The sequence below is a fragment of the Alligator mississippiensis genome, chromosome 10 (assembly GCF_030867095.1).
Source record: "Alligator mississippiensis isolate rAllMis1 chromosome 10, rAllMis1, whole genome shotgun sequence".
Lineage (NCBI taxonomy): Eukaryota > Metazoa > Chordata > Crocodylia > Alligatoridae > Alligator > Alligator mississippiensis.
This window is the reverse complement of record NC_081833.1, coordinates 35,940,624-35,965,370: the sequence shown is the minus strand read 5'-3', so window position 1 is coordinate 35,965,370 and position 24,747 is coordinate 35,940,624. Positions and strand designations below refer to the sequence as shown.

The following is a 24,747-nucleotide window of genomic DNA, read 5'->3' as shown; positions in this document are numbered from 1 at the left end:
GACAACCACTGCTGTCTGCCATCTTCCAGGTTGTTGATGAAGGTATTGAACAAACTTGGACCCAGGACCGACCCCCTGGGGCACTCCACTTGATACCAGCTGCCAAATAGACATCAAGCCATGGACTACTACCTTGTAAGCCTGATGCTCCAACCAGTTTTCTCTCCACCTTACAGTCCATTCATCCAGCTCGCACTTCCTTAGCTTATCTGGGAGAATGCTGTGGGAGACGGTATCAAAAGCCTTGCTGAAGTCAAGGTACTGGTCTCCCTGCATCCACAGAGCCAGTCAGCTCATCATAGAAGACGATTAAGTTAGTCATGCATGGCTTGCCTTTGGTGAATCCATGCTGACTGTTCCTAATGACCTTCTTCTCCAAGTGCTTCTAGATGAATTCCTTGAGGATCTGCTCCATGATTTTTCCAGGGGGTGAGGCTGAAGCAAATGTCCAAGTTTCTTCTTCAGACTCCACTGGATCCCTAGTCTGGGCACACAAACCCCTGGGACTGAGTGGGAGAAACCCTCTCTTCGTCCCCCTCTCTTCCCATCCTTCCTGCCCACTCCCCACCTCTATGCTGTCACCAACTGCTGTCCAGTTGTGATGTCATGGCGGGTTCCGGTGTCCATGGAGACAGAGGCACACAAGGGCTCTGTGGCCAGCTGAGTTCAGTGCGGAGGCAGAGGTGGTCGGAGGTGGAAGCTGCCATCTGTGCTCAGTGCTGTTCAGGGTGCAGTAGTTTATCCACAGCATCAGGATCCCTGCTGTGCTTCTGTGGGTGTCAGGAGCTGAGACACAGGGTGTGAAGGGGAGGGATCTTCTGGGCTCAGGAGCAGGGGTTACTCCTTCCCCTCCCTGTCCCAGGTGTCAAACAATGGCATTAACTGGACATTTTTTTCATCGGGTTCAGCAACAGGTAAGAAGAGATGGTATCTGGAGGGTGAGATTTGGGGTGGTGAAAGAAATGGGGGTGGATAGGATGGACAAGGGTCCAGAGGGAGGGGAAGGGGTGTGGAGATGATGGTGGAATAGCTGTACCTGTTGAGAAGAGAAACATGGCAGAAGACCTTGAGGATGGGCAGGGTGGGGAGGAAGGACAGATGGGAGAGGAATAGGGGACATCAGAACAGAGGATGGTCAGATTCGGCAGCTAGAGCGGGGCCCTGTGGGGAATTTTCAGGGTCAGCAGGCAGCTCAAGGCATCATCCAGTCCATCCCCTTGCTTGTAGGCAGGATCAGTGACACCTAGATCACCACAGACAGGGGGGTGTCTCTCCTGGTCTTAAAATCCTGCAGTGAAGGTAATTCCACACAATCTTCCAGTCCACAGTTATCCTTACAGCTAGAAAGTCTCCCTATTTTGAACTTCCTTTAAGATGGTTTGTTCTCATGCTTCTCCCTGGGAACAAAGAATCATATCATTTTTAGAAATAACTCTTTCACACCTTTAAAGGTTGGGAACCTATGTCCCCCTCAACTCTAGGCTGCTAGGAAAAGGAAGTAAATCCAGTTCCTTCCGTCTTTTCATGTGAGTCATGCCTTCCAAGCCTCTTCTCATTCAAGCCCTTCTTCTCTCCCCCCAGTATGTCGACTTCTCCGAAAGTCTGGGGTCCAGAACAGGACGTGGGGCTCCAGCTGAGCCCTCCCAGCACTGGGGAGAGCAGAGTTGCTTCTCATGTTGGACAATGTACCTGTCAACATTGGCGACACATAGGGGGTGCATGTGGGTGCACATGCACCACTGAGCTTGGGATTACACCCCCCTGCAAAAAGTGCCACCAACGCTGCTGGCGGCACCTGTGGGTGCTCGCCACTCACCACCTCTGCCCCCTTGCCGTTAACACTGCCAACGTCTCCGGGTGGTCCCTGATGGCTGCTGGCCACTGCCACCGCTGCCAGCGGCATCTGTGTGTAGTTGCCAACCACTGGTCTGCACTTGCTACCTCCCTGGCCCTGCCCACCCTCAACACCGCTGCGGCCACCTGCAGGAGCTCTCCGCTTGCCGCTGCCATGCCTCTGCTGCTGCTGTCTGTGGGCGGATGCCGTGCCCCCCCAGCCTCCAGGGGCACGTGGCATTCATGCCTGTCAGGACAAGCTGGAATGACATCCAACCTTTTTTTTGGGTGCCTCACTTTGTTTCTGTTCCACTCCAAATCCCAGCCCTTTTTCTGCCCACCCTGGTATTCACCATTCTGTATTTCATTTCTCTGCCATATAATTCTTATACTGCACGTGTCTGTTGAATTCCATCTTGCTGATTTTAGATTTTGTCTCCAGCTGATCAAGAGTATTTAAAATACTTCTCCTGTCCTTCAAAGCAGTTGCTACTGCTCTTTGCTCTGGGACCTCCACAAACTTTATCAGCTCATTGATGATGGTGCAGGGGTTACTGAAGGTAGTGTCTAAAGCAGTCAAGGACACAGTTTATTGGACTCTGTGGAGTTGGACACTCTTACCTGTTCTTTCCCTTTCTTTCCTGCCTGTGCTCCTATCCCTTTCTGAATTCCCTATCAATACAGGGCATAGGGTGGGTCTGGCAGCCACCCCTGGCATGCAGTGCAGCAGTTGAGGGGGTGGGATGACTATGTGGTACATAGCCTGCAGGCCTGGGACTCACCCTTGATCCTGCTCACTAATGCAGTGTCACTGTCTTTCCTTGCTGACATCCCACCCAACCCAGCATGGACAGCACCTCCACAAGGAACAATCCATTATCCCAAAACGGGCCAAGATTCGCCGCCTTTCTATAGAGGTAAGAAGGAAGGGAAATTGATGGGGTTTTTTGTCACAGAACAGAATGGACATGCTACACTGTCAGGGAAGGACAGCAGGTCCCTCCAGTGGGTACATTGGTGGGAAGGTGAAGACTCCAGGCACTAGATGAGAGGTGCCCACACATTGCAGCCGTGGAGACATCTGAACAGTGGGTGGCTCGGGGGGCTGTGGCTCACTTTTGATCCCCCTCACTTATGCTCTGTCCATGTGTTTCCTCACAGGCATCTCAACAGACCTCAAACACCAACAAAACCCAGCTTGGACGTCGTGTCCACCAGGAGGAAGAGGCCTCAGTGAGTCCGAATAAGATTTGCTGCCTTTCTGCTGAGGTAGGAAAGCAGGGGAATGGAAGGGGCTTCATGTCACAGAGCAGAATGGACCCAGGGGACACTTTCCTGCTTGAAGGTGCAGCAGTGGGTGGGGGGGTGCCATGCAGTGTAGCAGTGTGGGTGCCTGCACATCACAGGGGCCCGTGTCTCACCCTGGTTTGGCCTGCATGACTTGCATTGCAGGTGCAGCCCTTTAGGCATGCGGCCCAGATACAGGGAAATTGGGCAGCCCTGGGATAGACAATGCCATGAAGAGCACCCCAGGGCTGCGGCTATAAAACACGCATGCATCATTCATACCACAAAGCCTGCAGAAGAGACAGTTGTATAAAGCTACCTCTTGCCTCAAGAGACCAGGCCATAGCATCATCACACTTGTAGGACACATAATTCTCCCTTTTTCACTAGGACCATTGGTAACTTGACTGGTCACTTTACCAGGTCCATGGCATAGTCCAGATGCTGGCATAGCTGTTGGCACTGGATTTCTGACCCAGGTACCTTGTTCCAGGCAGACCCAAAACTGTCAGACTGACCACAACCTCTCCATTCAATAATAGGCAAATTTTATTGATACACGGGAATAGCAAATAAGAATAATGCAAACAAGTTTACATTGACCAGTCCTAGAACTGTCACAGAGTCAAGTTACATGTGGCTAGTACATGAGCTTCACTCTGAGGTTCTCTCTTGAATGTCAGCTGTCAGCAGCCTGGAGGTTGGAGATTGAGGCCTGGCTGGGGTGTGTGAGATGGGCTGGTGGTGTGCCCACTGTCCATGGTGGTGTGTCCACTGTCCACTGTAGTCGTCATGCTGTCTACATTCTGTCCTGTCAGCATATTTCTTTGTTCCAACAAACCCATCACATGCACACATCTTAATTTGGGCTTTTTCCAGTCTCTCCTAATTTGATCTGTTTACCAAAACCAGAAATCCCAAGGGCTCTGCAATTTGGCACTGTGACCTAATGCCAATGCTGCAGAGTCCCTTATCTCTGTTTGGGTACACTGTTCATGTCTTCAATTTCCCAGTCTGTGTGTCTCTTTGCTGCTTACCTTGAAGGAAACTTTGTCAGCCATCAGAAAAGCCAATGGCACTTTATCATGCAACAGCAGATGCATGATGAATAGGTCCAAGGAGGTGATACTTCCCCTCTATTGGGCGCTGGTCAGACCGTAGTTGGAGTACTGCGTGCAATTCTGGGCGCCGCAATTCAAGAGGGATGCGGATAACCTGGAGAGGGTCCAGAGAAGGGCAACTCGTATAGTTAAGGGCCTGCAGACCAAGCCCTATGAGGAGAGACTAGAGAAACTGGACCTTTTCAGCCTCCGCAAGAGAAGGTTGAGAGGCGACCTTGTGGCTGCCTATAAGTTCATCATGGGGGCACAGAAGGGAATTGGTGAGTATTTATTCACCAAGGTGCCCCAGGGGGTTACAAGAAATAATGGCCACAAGCTAGCAGAGAGCAGATTTAGATTGGACATTAGGAAGAACTTCTTCACAGTTCGAGTGGCCAAGGTCTGGAACGGGCTCCCAAGGGAGGTGGTGCTCTTCCCTACCCTGGGGGTCTTCAAGAGGAGGTTAGATGAGCATCTAGCTGGGGTCATCTAGACCCAGCACTCTTTCCTGCCTATGCAGGGGGTCAGACTCGATGATCTATTGAGGTCCCTTCCGACCTTAACATCTATGAATCTATGAATCATCTATGAAATAGGCTTTTAGAAATCAATTAATCCTTGCCATTGCTCTGGACCATTGTTCTAATGTAATATCTACTTTACTTACAAGCCAATACCCAAAAGTATACCTCTAAATATCATTCTGTAGCCATCAATAGCCAGACCCCCAGGAGTCCCCACACACTCCTTACTGCACAGGCTGTGTCACTGGTACATGGAATTCTGGGCATGTCCCTGCCATGTGGCAGTGGGAGAGGTGCCCTCTGCGGCTGCCAGTTGAACAACCCCACTCTACCTGCTTTTCAGCAGCACTGGCCAATGCAGAAATCAGAATGAGAATTTCACTTCCCATGGGCTGCAGCTGCCTTTCCTAGTGCTTGGAGTCTGCAAACCACAGAACAGGATATGACTAGTATTGCCACTGACCCCATGATGCTCTGCACCTACCTCCTCTATCTCTCCCTGAGCTGTGCCCATACATTTCTCTTGTTGGGGGCAGGAAATGATTCTTAGTACACACTCAGATTCTTCCCTTGAGAGGGGCTTCCCTGGACTCTGCATAGTGGTAGCTTGGCTCTCATAGATGGACCACCGTATAGCTGGCTGCAGTCACACAGCTGGAGATACTGAGGTTTGTCAGTGGGGAGCTAAGTGCGACTTGCACCTACTATTGGTTTAGTTGACTCACTCTTGATTGCACACGCTCATGTTCTATCACTGTGTTTCACTGCAGGCATCCCAACATGCTGTGGATACCGGAAAAACCCCTCCTGGACATCACATCCAACTGGGAGGAGAGGTCTTGTCCAGACCGGTTGAGATTCACCGTCTTTGTGCTGAGGTAGGGTGGGAGGGGAATGGAACGAGCTTTTTGTTGCAGAGCAGAATGAACCCAGTGCACTGTCAGGGGAGAATTTCTCTCCAGAAGGTGCCCAGGCCCAGCACCACCTTGGTACAGACCGAGGGAACTTTTGCATCTGGAAAGATTTGTCTGCCAAGTGGAGGTTTATCACTGGACCAATGCCTGTCACAAAGATGGTTCCATGAGCTTATTAGCTAGCAGCGCTTTAGCTGTTGTAGTCAAAGACAAAGTTTTATGCTGGATGCTCACCTGCAAGTCCCTTGTTCAAGTGCAGAAGTTGTTTTCTGCTACTTTGGATGTGGAACTTTCTTCTGTCTCCTACCAGAGAGTCCCTTTGGAGATGCTATTTCTGAAGTCTAGTGTCAGCCCATGGATGCTCATTTGGGTGGTGGTGGGTGCTTCACAAGGAATCTGGACATCCAAACCTGCTGGAGGTTTGTTATCCACCAAACATCTGGTTTTCAGTCTCACTTGAAAGTCCCTTATGTTTGAAGAACAGTAGATGTGAGTAATCCCAGCAGCTTCAGAGGAACATGCATGGGAGCCAGGGTAGCAAAATCAAGGCCCCTGCTCTTGTTATAAGATTATTTTCTTATATGCAAAAGTCCTGCAGAAGAAACTCAGTGCACAGTTCTGGGTGAGAACTCAAACATGTACAAAGTACATGTCTTGGAGCCCTGGACACACACTCACCATTCTCTGCACCTGCTGTTTACACGGCAGTGACTTCTAACAGTTGCCATAACAGGAGCAGCTAAGCCTTGTATGACAATATCCTGCACTATGTGCAGAAGGGCTGTGGCCTCACTGCCTAGACTCATCTTCCATTCTCCTTTCTTTTCCCTCAGTTTGAGCTCCAATAAACCAGTGTCTTCCTATGAGCACCCTCTTGCTACAAATTCAAAATGTTCAGCCCAAGAGGATGAAACCTTGTTCCTGCACAAGCAAAACTCAGGAAGGTTTAGTTAAAGTTGAGGTTTTCTTTTAGAACCTAAGTGTTCTTTGTCATAAAACACCAGGCTGGACTGAAGTCCTGCATTGCCATGGACATATTTCCAGTAAACACCCTGATGAAAGAATTGTGCCTCCCATTTTTTCTCTGCTGGTCTCTGCAGGGACTAGATCCAAACTCCATACAAGTCAATGAAGAGACTCATTGACTTCCTGGGGCTTTGCTTAGCTCTTGACCTTGTTTCTAATGTTCTAGTGCTGGTTGTAATGGTCCCTGGAGCTTTCCACCTCTCACTTATTGCAGCATATGTTTTGCCATCTTAAGCACTGGGTGATGTTCTTCTACTTCTCCTTTGCTAAGCTCTTGGCTTCTCAGGCAGCTTTCTGGGTTCTAAAGTCTTACAAGTAACACAAAACTTCACTTTTCAGGCAAGAAAGAAGCCCATGCCTGGCTCAAGCCAAGCACCATCGTGTAAGATGCAGACATGGAGAGCCAAGCATACTCCTGCCCTACGGAGGAAGGTATGAAATCCTCTTAGAGGTAATGGCACCTTTGCATTTTACATTTCATCAGGAAGGATGCTTATTAAATGTAACTGACAGTTGCCCTGTTCAGACTGGCTGGAGATTTTTATACAGAATTACTTTAAATGATGACTCTGACCCTGCTACTGGATTGGGTTGATGTTAAAGGAATTTTATGTGTTGTTTCTTCTCCATTGTCTTCTGTAAGGACAGGTACAAGCCCTGGAGAAGCTAGTGAATACATTGCTTTAGTTTCCTGCCTTTCTTTAAGTGTTTTGCCTGTTATTGAATGATTTACTTTGCCTTGGAAGATAGTCTAACTGTGTTTTCTTTCTGTAGATTGTGGCAAAACAAGAGCCTGCTTCCAAGGATGGCCAGGCAGTTGCATCAACCCCTTCCCAAGGATCCTGGCTTCTATTTCAGGTGACAATTGAATGCTGCTGTGCTTCAGTAGGTAGAATCTCTTTCCCCCTGTGGGGGCTCATTGCATCCAGGCATATGGAAAATCCATAGTGTTGTGAGCTCTGCTTTGAAAAATGCTCCCCCTCCAAGCATTTTTGGATAAGAATGAAAAGCATATAGTTCCTTCTTTCTAGGTGTCAGCTGGTTTTCTGCCCCTACCTGGGCTGTTCTCCCTCTCAGGATTTAGCCTTGTCTTTTAGGAATGGGCCCACTGGAAAGAAAGCTGAGTAACGATACGGACTGCGTTTCAATATGGACAAGTGCAGGGTGCTGCACTTGGGCAGTAGTAACCAGCAGCACACTTATAAGATGGGTAACTCCCTTCTTGAGAGCACGGAGGCAGAAAGGGATCTTGGAGTTATCGTTGACTCCAAGATGAACATGGGCCGACAATGCGAGGTCACAGTCGGCAGGGCTAACTGGACCCCATCGTGCATCCACAGGTGCATCTCAAGTAGGGCCAAGGAGGTGATCCTCCCCCTCTACACGACACTGGTCAGGCCACAGCTGGAGTACTGTGTCCAGTTCTGGGCGCCGCACTTCAAGAGGGATGTGGACAACATTGAGAGGGTCCAGAGGAGGGCCACCCGCATGATCTGGGGACAGCAGGACAGACCTTACAATGAGAGGCTACGGGACCCGAACATGTTCAGCCTTCACAAGAGAAGGCTGAGGGGGGACCTTGTGGCTGTCTATAAACTTACTAGGGGGGACCAGAAGGGTTTGGGGGAGACCTTGTTTCCCCTAGCGCCCCCCCAGGATAACAAGGAATAACAGCCACAAGTTGTTGGAGAGTAGGTTTAGATTAGACATCCGTAAGAACTACTTCACAGTTAGGGCGGCTAGGATCTGGAACCAACTTCCAAGGGAAGTGGTGCCGGCTCCTACCCTGGGGGTCTTTAAGAAGCAGCTCGATGCCTACCTGGCTGGGGTCATTTGAGCCCAGTTTTCCTCCTGCCCAGGCAGGGGGTCGGACTTGAAGATCTACAAGGTCCCTTCTGACCCGACTTCTATGATTCTATGATTCTATCTGTTGTCTGGGAGAGCTTTAGCCAGAGGAGATGCTTTGCTCTGTTTTGCATGAGGGAAATGCTACAGTTTCTGTTCAGGTCTGAAGCTAAATCTCACCTGTCTGTCCATGAGAAGTGTCTGAGGCATAGGCGGTGGAAGGTGGGGTTCTTACGGAGGATGAGGCGGGTGTGGGGATCCCGGGGTCTCCGTCCCCTCCAGCGGCGGTGCAGCCAAGGCTGGCCCTGCTCTGGCCCCCAGCTCTGGGTCCCCCCGGGTGATGCACAGCTGGGGCCAGGGTGGGGAGGCAGCTGGGGTTGGTGCAGCCAGGGCTGGGAGGCAGCCAGGGTCGGGGGCCGGGGCCGGGGCCAGGGCTGGGGTCGGGGCCAGGGCCAGGACTGGTGGGGTGGGGACTGGTGCAGCTGGGGCTGGGAGGCAGCTGTGGCCGGTGTGGCAGCCAAGGCTGGTGCGGTCAGGACCAGGAGGTGGCCAGGGGATGCCGCTACCCCCCTGGCCCTTTCCCCTCCCCCGTCAGACTTTCCCATGGTGGGGGTGGGGGTGTGTGCATGCATGCATGTATGCATGCTCAGCCCCACCCCCTGCAATTTTTTTTCTTACACCGCCTATGGTCTGAGGACTTGATTTTTCAGGCTGGTGGTCAAAACAAAGGTACGTTTGGGGGAATTACTAGCAAACTAAGAAGTCAAAGAATTTCATTTTAATTTAGGGATTTGCATTTCAAAACAAACACATTCAGGTGAAGTATCAAACAAAGTTGTTTTTCAGCTAACATATGAACCATCTCATTTTAAAAATACTGAACTGAAGTGTTACATTTGTTTTGTTCTTTTTTCCATTTTCTTAGGCAATGGAATTGGAGGATTTTCAAATGCCTTCACAGAATGCTTTGCTTAGCTTTATGCTTGGTGAAAAAAAATTTTAGTGCAAAGAATTTTGTCTTGCCATTGTGCTTGTAAGAGTCTTGATTTCACATGCATGACATACTTAACACTACCTCAGTGTGGAAGCATCTGCTTGCATTTCTGAGAGTCTCTGAAATACAAATTCCTCAACTAAAGGGAACCATATTCGATTCTTCCAAGGGTAATTGGAGAAGGGGCTGCCCATGAGCATGAAGGGCCACCTCAGCTTCCACACAGAAAGTCTGTCTTGGATGTCCATTCCCATCTCCTGAGAGAAGTTTGCTGTTCCCATTGTAATGGTGCCCATCACAGTAACTTGAACTCCTTTAACTTCTGCCCACCCCTGATTGTCATTCTGAGAAGGACTTCAGCTCAGCTTCCATCTAGGGGCCACTGTATAATTCACCGCAGTCATGCACCTGGAGATGCAAAGATTGTCCTTGGAAAGCTAAGTGTGATGAGAGCCTGCTGTTGGTTTCATTGGCTTACTCATGATTCCACTCACTCTTGCTCTGTGGATGTTTCCTTGCAGGAGTCGCATCATAGGAGAGACACCAGAAAATTAACTCTTGGGCATCATGCCCTTGAGGAAGACATCTCAGGGAATGTGGCCAAGAGGTACCGCATTTCTGTTGAGGTAGGAAGGAAGGGGATACGGGAGGGGTTTTTATCACAGAACATAATGGACCCAGCGCACTATCAAGGGAGAATCTCCCCATGCCCAGTAACACCTTGGTACAGACTGAGCGAACTTTTGCATCCGGAAAGATTTGCTTGTTAAGTGGAAGTTTACCACTGGATCAATGCCTGTTACACTGACCCTTCGATGAGCTTACCAGCTAGCGGCACTTTAGCCCTGAATACCAGGGAAGATCAGGCTTTATGCTGGACACTGATCTGCAAGTAAGTCTGTCATTCAAGTCCAGAAGCTGTTGTCTTCTACCTTGGATGTGGAACTTCCTTCCATCTCCTCCTGGACAGTCCCTTTGGGGATTCAACATTTTAAGTGTAGCTTCAGTCCGTGGATGCTCATTTAGGGTGGCGGTAGGCTATTTCACAAGTGATCTGGACATCTAAACCTTCTGGAGGTTTGTTATCCACAAAAAGTCTGATTTTCAGTCTCACTTGCAATATTCCTCATGTTGTATAAATCAAAGCTTGTTTGAAGAACAATAGATGTGCAGAATCCCATCAGCTTCAGTAGAACATATGCACGGGTGCCCGGGTGGGAAAATCAAGGCCTTTATTCTTCCTATATTATCATTTTGTTACATTACAGTCATAACATCCTCCACGCACAGCTCTGGGTGGGAACTTGGGTATGTACAAAGCCAAATCCCTGGAGTCCTGGGAAATCCCTGCACCCACTCTATACACAGCAGTGACTATTAATGGTTGCCATAACAGGTCTCATATAACTATATCTTGTACCCAGTGCATAAGGGCTGTGTGCCCCTTGCCTAGACTCACTGTCCATTCTCACTTCCTTCCCCTCACCTTGAGCTCCAATAAACCAGCCTCTAGCGGGGAACACCCTCTTGTTACAAGTCCGAATTTTTCACTCCAACATGATGAAACCATGTCCCTCCATGAGCCAATGTCTGTCCAAACTCAGGAAGGTTTAATTAAAACTGAGGTTACCTTTTAGAACTTAAGCATTCTTTAACTTCAAATAGCAGGCTGCATTGAAATCTTACGTGGCCATGGACATATTTGGACAATTTTTGGTGGAATGGGGATCAGTAGCTATTTAGCACGGAGTTACAGATACAGGCTCTGAATCAGAACATCCCAGGCCTTAAATGCTGGAAGATGTACGTGAGAGAAGAACAGTGGAAGAAAACCTTGGTCATACACGGTTCACTCTCCCTTTCAGCATCCAAACTTTGCTGCTGTGCAACATGGGAGACTAGGCCAGATGAGCCTATGGTCTGACCAAGTAAATAGCAGTTTTTATATTGTAAGCCATGTGAAATCCAATTTTGTGGAACTTGTCATATTGAATGAAATAGTTTTAATGTTTGTAATAGTTGCCCATTAGCCAGTTTAGGAGGAAGACAAGATTTATCTTCTTATCTAGGCCATTGTTTTGGCCTACGTGCGGAAGGTCCTGACTTTGCTCAAAGTCTTAACTTTTGAATTTTATCTTTAGAGGCCTTTAACAAAGAGAACCTAAAAATGACCCTTAAGCAAATATCCCGAGTTCCGAGAGATCAAACCCTAGGGCCTTTTGACATGATTGGAAAGAAAAGGTCACTTGCAGTGGTATGGAAGTTCCCCAAAGTAATTAAAATGGTCAAGAAAGAAACTAATTACCAAGCAAAAGAATCTGTAAAGTAAGATCGGAGCCCAAATTTGGGAGTAATGACAGGTTTGGGTAGGAGTGGCTCAAGACAGCAACTCACTCAATAAAAACTGTAACCTACTCTCCCAAATTGGAGGTAAACTTCACTTGCAGAACAACAAAGGAAGAATCGCAAGTGTAGACTGGATCAGACTGATCACCTGAACCACCCTCTCCGTGAACACGAATCTCTTAGTTCACGCTGAAGCTGCAGAGCGCCCGAAAGGGACTGAAGGAAGGGGACTTAGTCCTATCAGTATTGAGGCCAGCCCATTGAATCGTATTGCTGAGGCGAGCCCATTGAACCATACTACTGAGGCCAACCCATTAAATTGTACTACTGAGGAATGAAACCATATCTAGGTGTTTGGCTTCTTGGAATTCTAGGATTGTAAGTATATTATAAAAATAATAGTATTGATTCAAATTTAACTTTTAGTTGTAATTGTAGTTGTTTTTGTAATAATAATTCTTATAACATTGTTTGGGAAGGAAGTGCATTCGGAGCATTGTTTCTGATATATGTAATTATTGTGTTTTTAATGTTTGTGGTATTTCTTAAAGCTAAGCAGTGTTATATGCGTAGCAAAGAATTTTAAAATAAAATTGTGTTGTATGAATTAAGAGTGTAATCATTGTGAAATCGTGCAATCAACTAACTACTCCCCCAGCCAGTGCATCAAAACAAATCAGTAAATTGTGTGGGATTTTCTCTATTCCATAACCCACTAGAGACAGAACTTACTTAGTCCCTAAGCCAGTGGTATGCAGCTCATGAATCCCAAGCAACATGCTGCTTGTGAAACCATTGGGAGTAGTTTACAGGCCCAGGACATGAAAGGTCAACTGAAGTGGAGCAGGAGGGCAAAGTATGATGTTGCCCAGAGCACAGTGCTTGCAGGGTATTGTTGCTTTTCAGCTGGTGAGTGCAGGGGATCATGGCCTGAGGGAAATGAAGCCTTTTAAAATCCTATGCAGAAGGAAGTTCTATATTAAATCAATCTAAAGGTGCCTTCTAATAGCAGAGTGGACACCTTTATACAGCATCTTAGCTGAAATATTCTTACAATGTGATTTAACTCACTGATGAATGCATTGCCTCTCCCAATTTTCTCTGCTGGTCTCTGCAAGGGCTGGATCAGAACTCCACAGAAGTCAATAAAAAGACTAATTGACTTCCTGGGGCTTTGTTTAGCTATTCACCTAGTTTCAAATCCTGTCCTGTCCTGTAAATGGCCCCTGGATCTTTTTGCCTCTCACTATTGCAGCACATGATTCACCATGTTAAGCGCCGGATGATGTTCTTCTGCTTCTCCTTTGCTAAGCTCTTGGACTTCTTGGTAGCTTTATGGGTTCCAAAATCTCACAAGTAACACAAAGCTTCACTTTCCAGGCAAGCAAAGAGCCCAAGCCAGGCTCAAGTCAAGCACCATCGTGTAAGATGCCAACACGGAGAGCAAAGCACACTCCAGCCCTTCGAAGGAAGGTATGAAATCCCCTTAGTGGAAGATGTCACTGCTTCATTTTACCAGTAAGGATGCTTATTAAAAATAGCCAACAGTTGCCCTCTTGAAGTGGGATGAAGATTTTTATACTGAATTTATTTTAAAGGATGACTCTGACACTGCTATTGGATTGGGTTGATGTTAAAGGGGTTCCATATGTTGTTTCTTCTCCATTATCTTCTGTAAGGACAGGTACAAACCCTGAAGAAGCCAGTGAATACATTGCTCTGAGTTTCCTGGCTTTCCTTCAGTGTTTTGTCTGTTATTTCATGCTTTTCTTTGGCTGGGGGCACAGAACCATTGGAAGACTGTCAGACTACTTGTGTTTTCTTTCTTTAGATTGTGGCAAAACAAGAGCCTGCTTCCAGGAATGTCCAGGCAGGTCAGGAAGCCCCTTCCCAGGGACTCTGGCTTCCACTTCAGGTGATAGTTGAACACTGCTGTGGTTCAGTGGGTAGAATTTATCTCTACCTGTGGGGACCCATTGCCTCCAGGTATGAGGAGAATTCACAATGTGAACTCTGCTTTTAAAAAGGCTTCCCCTCCATTCAGGGTATGAGGTGTCCCTTGTTTCTGGCAGTCAGCTGGTTTTCTGAGCCTACTTGGGGTGTTCTCCCTCATGGCTCTCTGGGCAGAGACTGCCAGCCCTCTGCTCCTCTGAGTTCCCAACTGTTTGCTCCCCTATTGTCCGTCAGACAGGATCCTTCTCCAGGTCATGTTTATGGCCAAGGAGTAACTTATCAGGTCAGAGGGAAGGCCTTTGGGGTTTCCACAGTCTCCTGTGTGGATCAGTTGTCCTGTCTGTGAAAAGGAAATAGCCTCTGCTCTAATCCCTAAACACCGTGCAGAAGCTTAGTGACAGGGCCCCATCCAAGACTTTTCCTCAGGTGACTGTCCCCCTGGCTTGAGTGGGACACAGTCCCATGGCCAGAGCTTCAAGGTCAGAACAGAAATGCTATGGACCAATCCCATGGCACCCAGTTAGCAAGTTGGAAAACATTTTGCAGCTAGGAGTTGTCCCTGTCCAAGTGCTAAATCTGACCTGTGAGATGCCTACAGAGCTATTCCTAGTGAACAGGCACAGGACTCTTCCTGCCTGGGGCAGCTCTGGCCCTGGTTCAGGAGCAGCAGCAGCTGGGATAGTGGGAGACATACTCCCTCTGCCCCAACCCAAACCCCAGGGACCCTCCAGGGGTTCTGTGCTGTCGCAGTGCAAGAGCTAACTCTGTATTTTACTTTCCAGGCTTGGGTCACTCCAGATCCCAGCCCAGGGATGTCGGGGAGGGGCACCAGCAGGAGAATAGAGGAATTGCCTCGCCCTTTGGAGAAATTGGTGAGTGTGAAAGTCAGGTTTCCTGGCCCAGGGACATTTTTTAAATTCAGCCTCTTAGTTGCAGGAGCACTTTCCTGGGAGATGTGCTTGACTTGCCATTTGGGATAACTGATGTGTGAATGCCCAGCTTCCCCCTAGCCACTGCACGGGTGAAACCATCTTCTGTGCTGGAAGTTCAGTGCCGAGGCACCCCTGTGCGGCCAGTGACCTGTACCGAGCTTAGATGGAGTCCAGGGCTAACTAGAAAGGTCACGTAGCCCTGTGGAGAATCTGCAATCTCGAGGAGTTTCTGTGAGGGAAAAGCGCAGACTGATCAGTGACGACTCCTTAGTCAGCAAGTGCCTGAGTGTATGAAAGGCGCCTTCTGCTAATGACCCGATCTTTTCAGAACAGAGACAGCGCTGAAGCTGCTGTGTCAGGGAAGCAGCTGGGACAGGCAGAGGTGAGTTTCCCTTCACAGTTGCTCCTTGAACCTGGTCTAGGATCCCCTCAGACTGTGGACATTGCTTACCCCTATCCATGGGGACACTTCACACTGCTGGAGGCTGGATTTCCAACATGTGACCCCAGCAGGCAGCAGCTGTCAGTACTGGGAGGACAGTAACCCATGGGGGCCACCTTATGTCCCTGATGGAAGTTTCTGACTCATGGGACTTTACTGATATTAGTCAGGACCAACTACTAGCCAAGTGCACAGCTTGGACAGAGAGAAAAGGTGATAGAAATGCAACATGCCTTCCAATTCCCATCTGGGAGCATGCCACTGCCATCACTCACATTAGTCCCCCTGCCAAAAAATCCAACCTTGTGATGTGGGATCAGACCTTTGGTACTGCTGGAAGCAGAGGTTTGTGGCCCAGCCTCTCCCAGGCTCATGATGCAGGAAACCTTGTACAGAAATTTTCCCTTTGCAGGCTCCGCCTTTCTCAGACTTTTGCACTGAAGGGTCAGAGGATTCATGTTCTGTACAGACATGTATAAAACCCCATCGTGGGGCTGTTAGCTAATGTCTGCAAGCCTGAAACCTGTAAGCTCGGGTAGTAGAGCCTGGAGGAAGAAAAACAAATGGGGGGGGTGAAAAATAATTGTGTGGGCAGAGCATGCGCATGCCCCCACCCCCACAGAAAAGTCTGTGGGGGGAAGTGCCATGGAGGGAGGTGGCATTGCCCAGCACTGCACCAGCCCCAGGGCCCTGCCCCATTCCCAGCCTCAGCGGGCACCGTGCCGACCCTGGCCCGGGCCCTGTTCCTGGTAGGCATTGCACTGACTTGTCCCCAGTGGGCGCCGCCCCGGCCCTGACTCCGGCCACACGTCAGCCTTGGCCCTGGAGGGTGCTGTGCCAGCCCCATCCCTGCACCAGCCTTGGAACTGGTGGGAACCGCGCTTGTGCCGGCCCTTCCCCCAGCCCTAGCCCCACTCCCTTCCTCACTGCTGCCTGTGGGCACCCCTCCCCACTCCCGCTGCAGCCGCAGGAAGGCCGTGGCTGAGCTGCCTCCCTGCCCTATCACTGCCCTACGTTTTGCCGCCTGTGCTGGCAGCCTGAATGGATGGGTGAAACTCCCAAGGAACTTAGGAGGCTTTTGTCAGGTGGTTAGAGCCGTAGCTGTGGCTTGAATTGCTGTGAGTGATCCCCTTGGTTTAACGGCACAATCTCCCCTTGGCTGGTGGAGCAGATGTGGTCCTGTACCTGTGGGAGCAGGATTTGGAAACTGCTCGACTGGTTAAAATTCCCCACAGGGAAACAACCGTGGGAATGTGCTGTGCCTACAGACAAGTTTTCTGGGAAGGACTGGCATCTGCCTGAGCCCCAATCTCCACCACCCGGTCATCTGGCCCTTCTCTCCTCACAGAGCAGACACAGCTGCTTCACTTCAGTGTTTTCTCTGTTATTTAATGCTTTGCTTGGGCTTGGAGCACAGAGCCCCTGGAAGACTGTCTGACTACTTCTTGTGTTTTCTCTTTTCAGACTCCTGCAAAAAAAGAGCCTGCTTTCATGGATGGCCAGGCAGTGAAACCAGCCCCATCCCAGGTACCCTGGCTTCCCTTTCAGCTGACAGTGAGTGCTGCTCTGGCTCCATAGGTAGAATCACTTTGTGCCATTGGAGATTGCTTGTCTCCAGGCATAAGGGGAATTCGCAGTGCAGTGAACTTTGCTTTAAAAAATGCTCCCTCTCCCTTCAGGGTGTAAGGCACAGTCCCTTGTCTCTGGGTGTCAGCTGGTTTTCTGCCCCTACCTGGGCTGTTGTCCCTCTCAGGATTAGGCTGGTCTTTTGGGAATGGGTCCTGGAAAGGAAGCTGAGCAGTGCTGGTGCAGTGGTTCTTCTGGGTTAGGAAGACCTTGAGCCAGAGACAATGCTACATTTTATTTGGCCTGAGGGAAATGTTCCCATATCTCTTTAGTTCTGAAGTTAAATCTTCCCTGTGTGTCCATGAGAAGTGCCTGAGAACTTGATTTTTCAGGCTGGCAGCCAAAGCAAAGCTAGTTTTGGGGGAATTACCAGCAAACTAAGCAGTCAAAGAATGTTTTGACATTTCCATTTCAATTTGGGGATCTGCATTTCAAAACAAATATGTTCAGGTAAAGCCTCACACGAAGTTGTTGAGCAGCTGGAGTGTGAACCATCTCAGGTTAAAAATACTGAAACGAGGTGTTACATCTCTTCTGTCCCTTCCCCCTTTTTTAGGTCATGGAATTGGAGGAATTTGAAATGCCTTCGAACATTTATTAGCTTAGCCTTAAGATTTGGTGGAAAAAAGTTTAGTATAAAAACTTCTCTCACAATATCATGTTCCTAACAGCCTTGATTACACATGCATGTGACAATTAACACCACCTCAGTATGGACACATCAATTTGTGACTCTAACAGTCTTGGAAATACAAATCTCTTCACTGAAAGGAACCATATTCCCCTCTTCCAAGGGAACTGAGACATGGGTTGCCCATAGAAATGAAGGGTCACCTCAGAATGGATCTTGTGCACTGTCAGGGGAGAATTTCTGTCCAGATGTCCAGGCCCAATACCAACGCCAGATCTCTCTGAACCAGTTAGTCGTGAAGGTGCCCCCCCTGCCCTACCTTCTGCCAGACTCCAGTCTAACACAGCCGACCCCTCTCTCCACTCAGGGATCGCCAAAGGTGCAGGAGAGACGAGCCCGGAGAGACATCTGCTTGTTGCCCTGGGTGCATTTTAGAGCAGCTTGTAGAGAAAGCCTGGCTAAGTCCCCCCAAACATCCACTGAGGTAAGGGAAATGAATAGCAAAATCATCAAGTTATGTTTTTCCAAAGAGAGCAGTGGGTGGAGTGTGAGGCTTTCCCACGTTCACCTCCTCTCCTTGGAGGCAGAGGGGTGGAGCTGTCTTTCGTGGGGGCCCAGGCCAAGTTACCCAGGCACCAGTGCCCAGAACCCCTGGGCTTAAGGTCAGCAAGATTCATGAAAGAGAGACTTCCCCTGTCCTAGAAAAAATGCTTCATGGAGTGGAGCTGAATGTACACAGTAGTAGCTGAGTTACAGTAACAAGAAGGGCCCATACCCGACAGTGCCGGACCCTGTGCTTCGTGACATCTCTGCTGAGAGGCTGCCAGCCACCCTCTCCTTGGTGTTCCCAATTTTTCCTCCCTGTTGTCAAACTGGATTCTTCTTCAGTTCATGTTCATGGCCATATTGTAAGTCATCAGGTCAGGAGGAAAGCCTTCAGGGGTTTCCGCAGTCTCTTGTGTGGATCAGTTGTCCTGCCTGTGAAAAGGACATAACCTCTGCCCTAATCCCTAGACACCATACAGAAGCTTAGTGACAGGGCCTCATCCGAGACTTTTCCTCAAGTGAGGATTCCACCGGCTTCATTGGGACACAGCCCCATGGCCACAGCTGCAGGTTCAGAACAGAAATGCTGTGTTTGTTAAGTTACAAAATGAAACAAATTACCCCTCTCCACCTCCTGAATATCTATGAAGCCCTAATTCAGGCTAGAAAGACACTGTGGACCAATCCCATGACATCTAACTTGCATGTGGGAAAGCATTTTGGAGCTAGGAGTTGTCCGTGTCCAAGTGCGCTCGTAAATCTGACCTGTGAGATCCCCACAGCTAGTCCCGCCAAAAGAGTGCACGTCTTCCTCCTGCAAGACCACAAACCACCTTGCATTAAAAGTTCTTAAGTGTTTAAAAGCAACTAAGTGTTTAATCTAAAATGCACCACATTTCTGTTGAGTCAGGAAGGAAGGAGAAACGGGATGGAGTTTTTGTCTCAGAGCAGAATGGACTCCATGTGCTGTTAGGGGAGAATTTCTCTCCAGAAGGTGCCCAGACCCAAAACCATCCCAGGTCACTTTGAACCAGTGAGTCCTGAAGGTGTGCTGTTTCATAGCTCAGGAAAAGGCAGGAAGACTTCTTGCTCTCAACAGGGCTTTATTGCAGCTACTAACACCCACAAAAAGATGGCTGACAGCTCCTTTTCAATGTCTTCATGTCAACCCTCAGGAAAGGAGTTAACCCTTACTGCTACAGACGGTGCCTTCCTGCCCTGCCTTCTGTCTGACTCCAGTCTAACACAACTAACCCCCTCTCTCCACTCAGGGATCACCAAAGGTGCAGGAGAGACGAGCCCGGAGAGACATCTGCTTGTTGCCCTGTGTGCATTTTACAGCTTGTAGAGGGAGCCTGGCTGAGTCCCACCAAACATCTGCTGAAGTAAGGGAAATGAATAGGGAAAATACCAGGTCACAGTTTTCCCGAGAGAGCAGTGAGCGGAGTGTGAGGGTTTCCCATGTTCACCTTCTTTCCTTGGAGGCAGAGGGGTGGGGCTATCTTTCATGTGACCCAGGCCAAGCAGCAGTGTCCAGGGCCCACAGGCTTCAGATCAGCAAGGTTCATGAAAAAGACTCCCATTGCTCTCGAACAATTGCTTTGCAGAGTGGAGTTGAATTTACCCAGCAGATATTGAGACCTTCTCTGTTTAGCTATGATAACAAGAAGGGCCCATCCCTGACTGTCCTGGAACACATTGCTTCATGATCCTATCCTCTGTTCCCAATGCTTTACTCCCCCATTTTCCATCAGACAGGATCCTCCTCCAGGCCATGTTCATGGCTGAAGAGTAAGTCATCAGGCCAGAGGGAAGGCCTTTGCTTTGGGGTCTGGCAGTCTCCAGTGTGCATCAAATGTCTTGTCTGGGAAACTAATATACCCCCTGCCCTCATTACTAAATATCGTGCACTAAGGTGCATGATATTTCTTTCCTGCCTATGCAGGGGGTCGGACTCGATGATCTATTGAGGTCCCTTCCGGCCCTAACATCTATGAAGGTAGTGACAAGGCCCCATGCATGGCTTTTCCTCAGAGGAGGAATCCCCCTGGCTTCAGTGGGACATAGCCCCGTGGAAAGAGCTGCAGGGTCAGAACAGAAATGCTTTGTCTGTGAACTTACAAGATGCAACAAATTACCCCCCCCCCCCCCGTCTCCTCCCAGATATCTAAGAATCCCCATTTGAGCCTGGAAAGTTACTTTGGACCAATTCTATGGCATCCTCCTACTGGGTGGGAAAGCATTTTGGAACTAGGTGTTGTCCCTGTCAAAGTGCTTTGCTAAATCTGACCTGTGAGATGCTCACAGAGCTATTCCCAATGAACGGGCACTGGACTCTTCCTGCCTGGGCCAGCTCTGGCCCTGGATCAGGAGCAGCTGGGATAGTGGGGGACATACTCCCTCTGCCCCAACCCAAACCCCAGGGACCCTCCAGGAGTTCTGTGTTGTCAGAGCCCAAGAGCTAACTCTGTATTTTACTTTCCAGGCCTGCCTCTTTCCAGATCCAAGCCCCAGGATGTCAGGGAGGGGCACCAGCAGAAGGACCAATGAGTTGCCTTGTTCATTGGAAGAGTCGGTGAGTCTGAGACTCAGTTTTCCTGGTTCATGTGGAAAATTTTTATTCAGCTTCTTGGCTGCAGCACCGTTTGGCTTGGAGATGTCCTTGTCCTGCTTCTTGGGAAGCTGCTACAAGAGCACCCAGTTTCTCCATAGCCACTGTATGGGTGAGACCCTTCCCTGTACTGGAACCTGGATGTGGGTCTCCCCTGTACTACCAGGGACCTGTGCCAGGCTCAGGTGGAGCCCAGAGCAGACTCAGATGGTTACGTGGCCCTGGGTGAAGCTGAATGAGCTTCAGAGGCAGCTCCATCACTTCTGCCCTCAGATTATGGCGGTGTTACCAGCAATGTCTCTTGGTGTTTAGTAGCCCCACAGCTGGGACTCAGGGGAAGCCTTAGGCACATCATCTGGGGATGGGCCCTAGGCAGGAACTGATAGCAACTGTGTGAGGTTTGGGAGGCCTCATGATGGAGCAGGGGCCAGGAGCTGAAGTGCTGGAAGAAAGTGCTGGTTAGCAATGGAGTCATCAGTTTTGACTGCACCAGTCTGCGAGCTGTGTCAGTGTTCACCCGGGCACATCCATGGGCATTGCCAGGGGTGCCTGTCAGTGGGGATTGGACTGTGGCTAGGGAATTGTGTTGGTTTTAATCAAACGAGTTGTCTTGGTGGAGTCATAGAGTCACGAGATGTTTGGCTGGAAGGGACCTCCAGAGGTCACATCTAGCCGAACCCCTTGCCTGAGGCAGGGTCCACCCTATCCAAACCATCCCATACAAACCGTAATCTAAACCGGGGGTGGGGAAAATGGCAAATCTAGTCGGTGGCCGGACTCTATTTCCCAGCAGCCCCTGCCAGCATTTTCAGCTGGACTCCATGGAGACCCCAGGAGCAGTGGGGCTGTGACAGCGCAGGCCAGGGTCTCCATGGAGACCAGCCCCAGTGGTGCTGGCAGGGCACGTGGCTGGGCCAGGAGCTGCTCCAGGGCTGAGGCTGGGATTTTGTGGCAGTGACAGTGCAGTGCCCTTCTTATAGAGCAGACACGGCCAGCTGTCCCTGTGTCCACAGTAACTCAGCGCCGCACAACCCCCAGGTGCACACTGCAGAGACTGCCTTCTCTGCCTGTAGCCCCTGGTCCCTTCTCACTCACACAGTGCTGGGCCCTTGGCTGAGTGTTTGAGCAAGATGCCTGGTGGCTCTCAGCTAACAGCTACGTGCTGTGTGAGTGAGGGAGAATGGGGCCGTCTGAGGGAGGAGGACGTACAGTCCCTGGTGTGCACAAGAGGTGATTTGGAGGCAGCAAGGAGGCAGAAGGTGTGGCCTTTCTCTGAGTTCAGATCTTTTCCAACAAAAGTGTTTTTTCGTCATGTTGTGACAGGGTTTGAGTGGTGGTGTTGCCACGATGAAAACATGCGAGAGGTAAGGGGTTCGGTGGACAATATCGGGCCAAAGCTTGTCTCAGTCTGTTCCAAACATGCAGCTGATCCAAAAAAAAAAAAGAGCTCAAGCACAATAATTCTTACTTCTCAGGTATTCGTCTCCTCCTCCTCTTTTATAGAGTTGAAACTGAAATCCCGTGGAGATGTTCTCCACAACCAGCTTCTGTATCTTTCCATTTATCCTGGTTGCAGCACCTGAGCAGAGACTGGAAGTGCTGGGTTGGGGGACGGTTTTCTGTTGTCCCAGTCCTAACACAGTGGGGCTCCAAGGCACCTCTCAGACTTCACAGTCCTGGCAGTAACATTGTGCTAAACTTTCCAGGCAGGAACAGTTTGGAGTCCTGGTGAAGCAAAAGCGTCTGAGAAGGGGATGGTCCAGTATGTCCTGGAGTCATTGCAAAAGGTATCATATGTCTCTTACCAGTGAACCGCTTTTCCAGTCCTGCACTCCAGCAATGACTGTAATAAGCAAGCAGTCGAAACTAGCCTTTCATGCATGGGTTGGAACATCTTCACATGGCAACTCAGCTGAAATTATATTGTACTGGTTTCTAATTCACTTGATCCCACATGAATTCTGCTGGCCTCTTGTTCTCAGTTGTTTTCTGTGACTTGGTTCTGAATGTTTCTTTTCACTGGGGAAACTGAGAGTCAATCTGAAATATTTTAATGTTTCCTTTCTTTTGTTTCCAGATTCCAGGCAAAAACTTTGTAGCTTGGCGCAGCGTCCGAAAACTGCTGGCCTTGGTTAGTCTCCTCTTCAGCTCCCCCAGTGCCCCCTTACAGTAACTGCTTCATGCAGCCTCAGGCCTGTACAGAGAGTATCTTCAGACCTACATGAATTGGGGGCTTCCAAGCCCTCATGTGATTTATAGTGATGGGGACTTTGCGTAAAGCAGAAGTGGCTGGCCTCATGAGCTGGCTGAGTTTTGAAGGCAGCTCTATCACCTCTACCCTTAGACTTGGCTTGTGTTACTCACCAGTGATGTCTCTTGACACCTAGTAGGAGTCCCAGATTTGGGACTCAGGGGAAGTCTTCTAGGACACATCTTCTAGGAAGGGGCCCTGGGCAGGAATTGATTGCAGCAACAAGAGGTTTAGGAGGCCTGACCCTGGAGCAGGGATCAAGACCTGAACAGCTGGATGGAACTGCTGGTCAGCAGCAGAGCCAGAGGCTTTCAGTGTCCCATCGGAGAGCTGTGTCGGCACTCACGCAGGCACAGCTATGGGTACTGCCAGGGGTGTTGCTCAGTGGGGATTGGGCTGTGGCCATGGCTTTGTATTGGTTTTAATTCTATGAGTTTTCTTCTCTTTTACTGATGCCGTGTCATGATGCCTTTCACTGCAGACACTGAAGAAAATCCTAGGGGCTGTACTCCGGCATTTCCCACACCCCACCAGGAACATAGACTGGGACCCAAGGCCACCAGCTCCCCCCCGGTAAGATGCGAGAACAGTAGAATCCCAATGGCTGCTTGGTGGCAGAGCTCAGTGGGGCGAGGTCCCAGGGTGTGGTGCCTGCCTCCTCTTGGCACCTTGGGAAATCTTGCTCATTGCATGGAGGTGTTGTGTGGGCATTGCTTACCCCTACCCCTGGGGACAGTTCCCACTGCTTGAGACTGGATTTTGAACATGTGTCCCAGGCAGGCAGTAGCTGTCAGTGCTGTGGGAACAGTACCAGCTTGCGGGGTCCACCCTGTCTCTCTGGTTCTGACTCTCGTGACTCTGCTGGTGTTAGTCAGGACTAACTTCTAGCCAGTTGGGCTGGATGGATGAGTGAAGAAGGCTCTGATGGGCTGGTGCCCTGCATGTCATCAAGGTTGTCCTCAGACTATTTGCTAAAGGGCCTGACAAGCAATTCCAGCTGCATGGTGGTCTCTGCTCATCCCTATAAATCACCCTTTGCTTTTTCCCCCTCCTTTGCCACCTGGGAAGTTGCTGAGAGTTTTTCTGCTGCTTTTTTGTGTTTCAGGATCTGGTCTGTAGGGCATCAAGTCTGGAGGAGTCGATGTGGGGGCTGCACAGTGTAGGGAGGAGAGAGCAGCTGTGAGGAACATGAATCTGCAGGTGGTTAGGGCAGAAAATCAGCACCTGAATGCTACTCCCCCTGCTCAGACCCATCCCTCTCCACCCCTTACCACCCTCTCTGCCTCTCCTCTCCCCTTATATATTATGTTAGGTTAGGTTAGTTTATATTGTATTGTATTTTTTATGTAATATTGTATTTTATTATTTCATATTATTTTGCATTGTCATGCACTGCCTTGTATTATATATACATTGATGGTTATTTATGTGCCTCTGTGTTTCTTTAGACAGATGTAGCCATTTATTGTAGTCTGTCCATAAAATGCAACTGCACTGACATCCATCTGGGACAGCTGGGAACAAAGCAGCAGTTGTTCCATCCTGCTCCCTCTGTGTGGAGCCATGCCATGTGTGTAGATATGGTTGGGACCACCCCTGGTTTCCTGTTCTACCCCAGTGCTGGTGCACATCTCCTTCAGGCCTTGGCACATTCTGGAAGGTGGGAAGGAAAATGCATTGGGAATGCACAGACTGGGGTACAGCCTGCGTGCAGTCATGTGCAGAGGATGCTGCCTTCTGCTTTCCTGTTTTGTGGACCTAAAAAGTCCTCAGTGGCTGCTACCTTGGTATGGTCTGATCTCAGTTCCTGCCCCAATTCACAAGGACACCCAGGTATCTGGGTCAGCAGGGAAACAGTGTCACCAGCATATGAGCTATGCAGTGGA

At 49.4% G+C, this 24,747-nt stretch overlaps 1 protein-coding gene across 1 annotated transcript; it reads left to right on the top strand.

Moving 5' to 3' along the window:
* The first annotated feature begins 394 nt into the window (after nt 1-394).
* On the top strand, nt 395-24,278 carry LOC109283544 (uncharacterized). The gene is made up of 19 exons (XM_059713647.1): nt 395-914; nt 2,679-2,750; nt 2,995-3,102; nt 5,515-5,622; nt 7,024-7,116; nt 7,459-7,542; nt 10,045-10,149; nt 13,250-13,342; nt 13,701-13,784; nt 14,605-14,694; nt 15,083-15,136; nt 16,661-16,723; nt 17,821-17,937; nt 19,271-19,384; nt 20,485-20,574; nt 22,317-22,397; nt 22,688-22,741; nt 23,343-23,434; nt 23,967-24,278. Exons 1-19 carry the CDS (start codon nt 873-875, stop codon nt 24,022-24,024), a joined length of 1,602 nt encoding a protein of 533 aa, XP_059569630.1. The 5' UTR covers nt 395-872; the 3' UTR covers nt 24,025-24,278.
* The last annotated feature ends 469 nt before the right edge of the window (nt 24,279-24,747 follow it).

Excerpts from the sequence above, each read along its gene's own strand:
- LOC109283544 (XM_059713647.1), top strand. The coding sequence starts at position 873 with ATGGCATTAACTGGACATTTTTTTCATCGGGTTCAGCAACAG. Across the intron at positions 3,103-5,514 it reads TTTGCTGCCTTTCTGCTGAG|GCATCCCAACATGCTGTGGA; the intron begins GTAGGAAAGCAG and ends GTTTCACTGCAG. Across the intron at positions 19,385-20,484 it reads CCCACCAAACATCTGCTGAA|GCCTGCCTCTTTCCAGATCC; the intron begins GTAAGGGAAATG and ends TTTACTTTCCAG.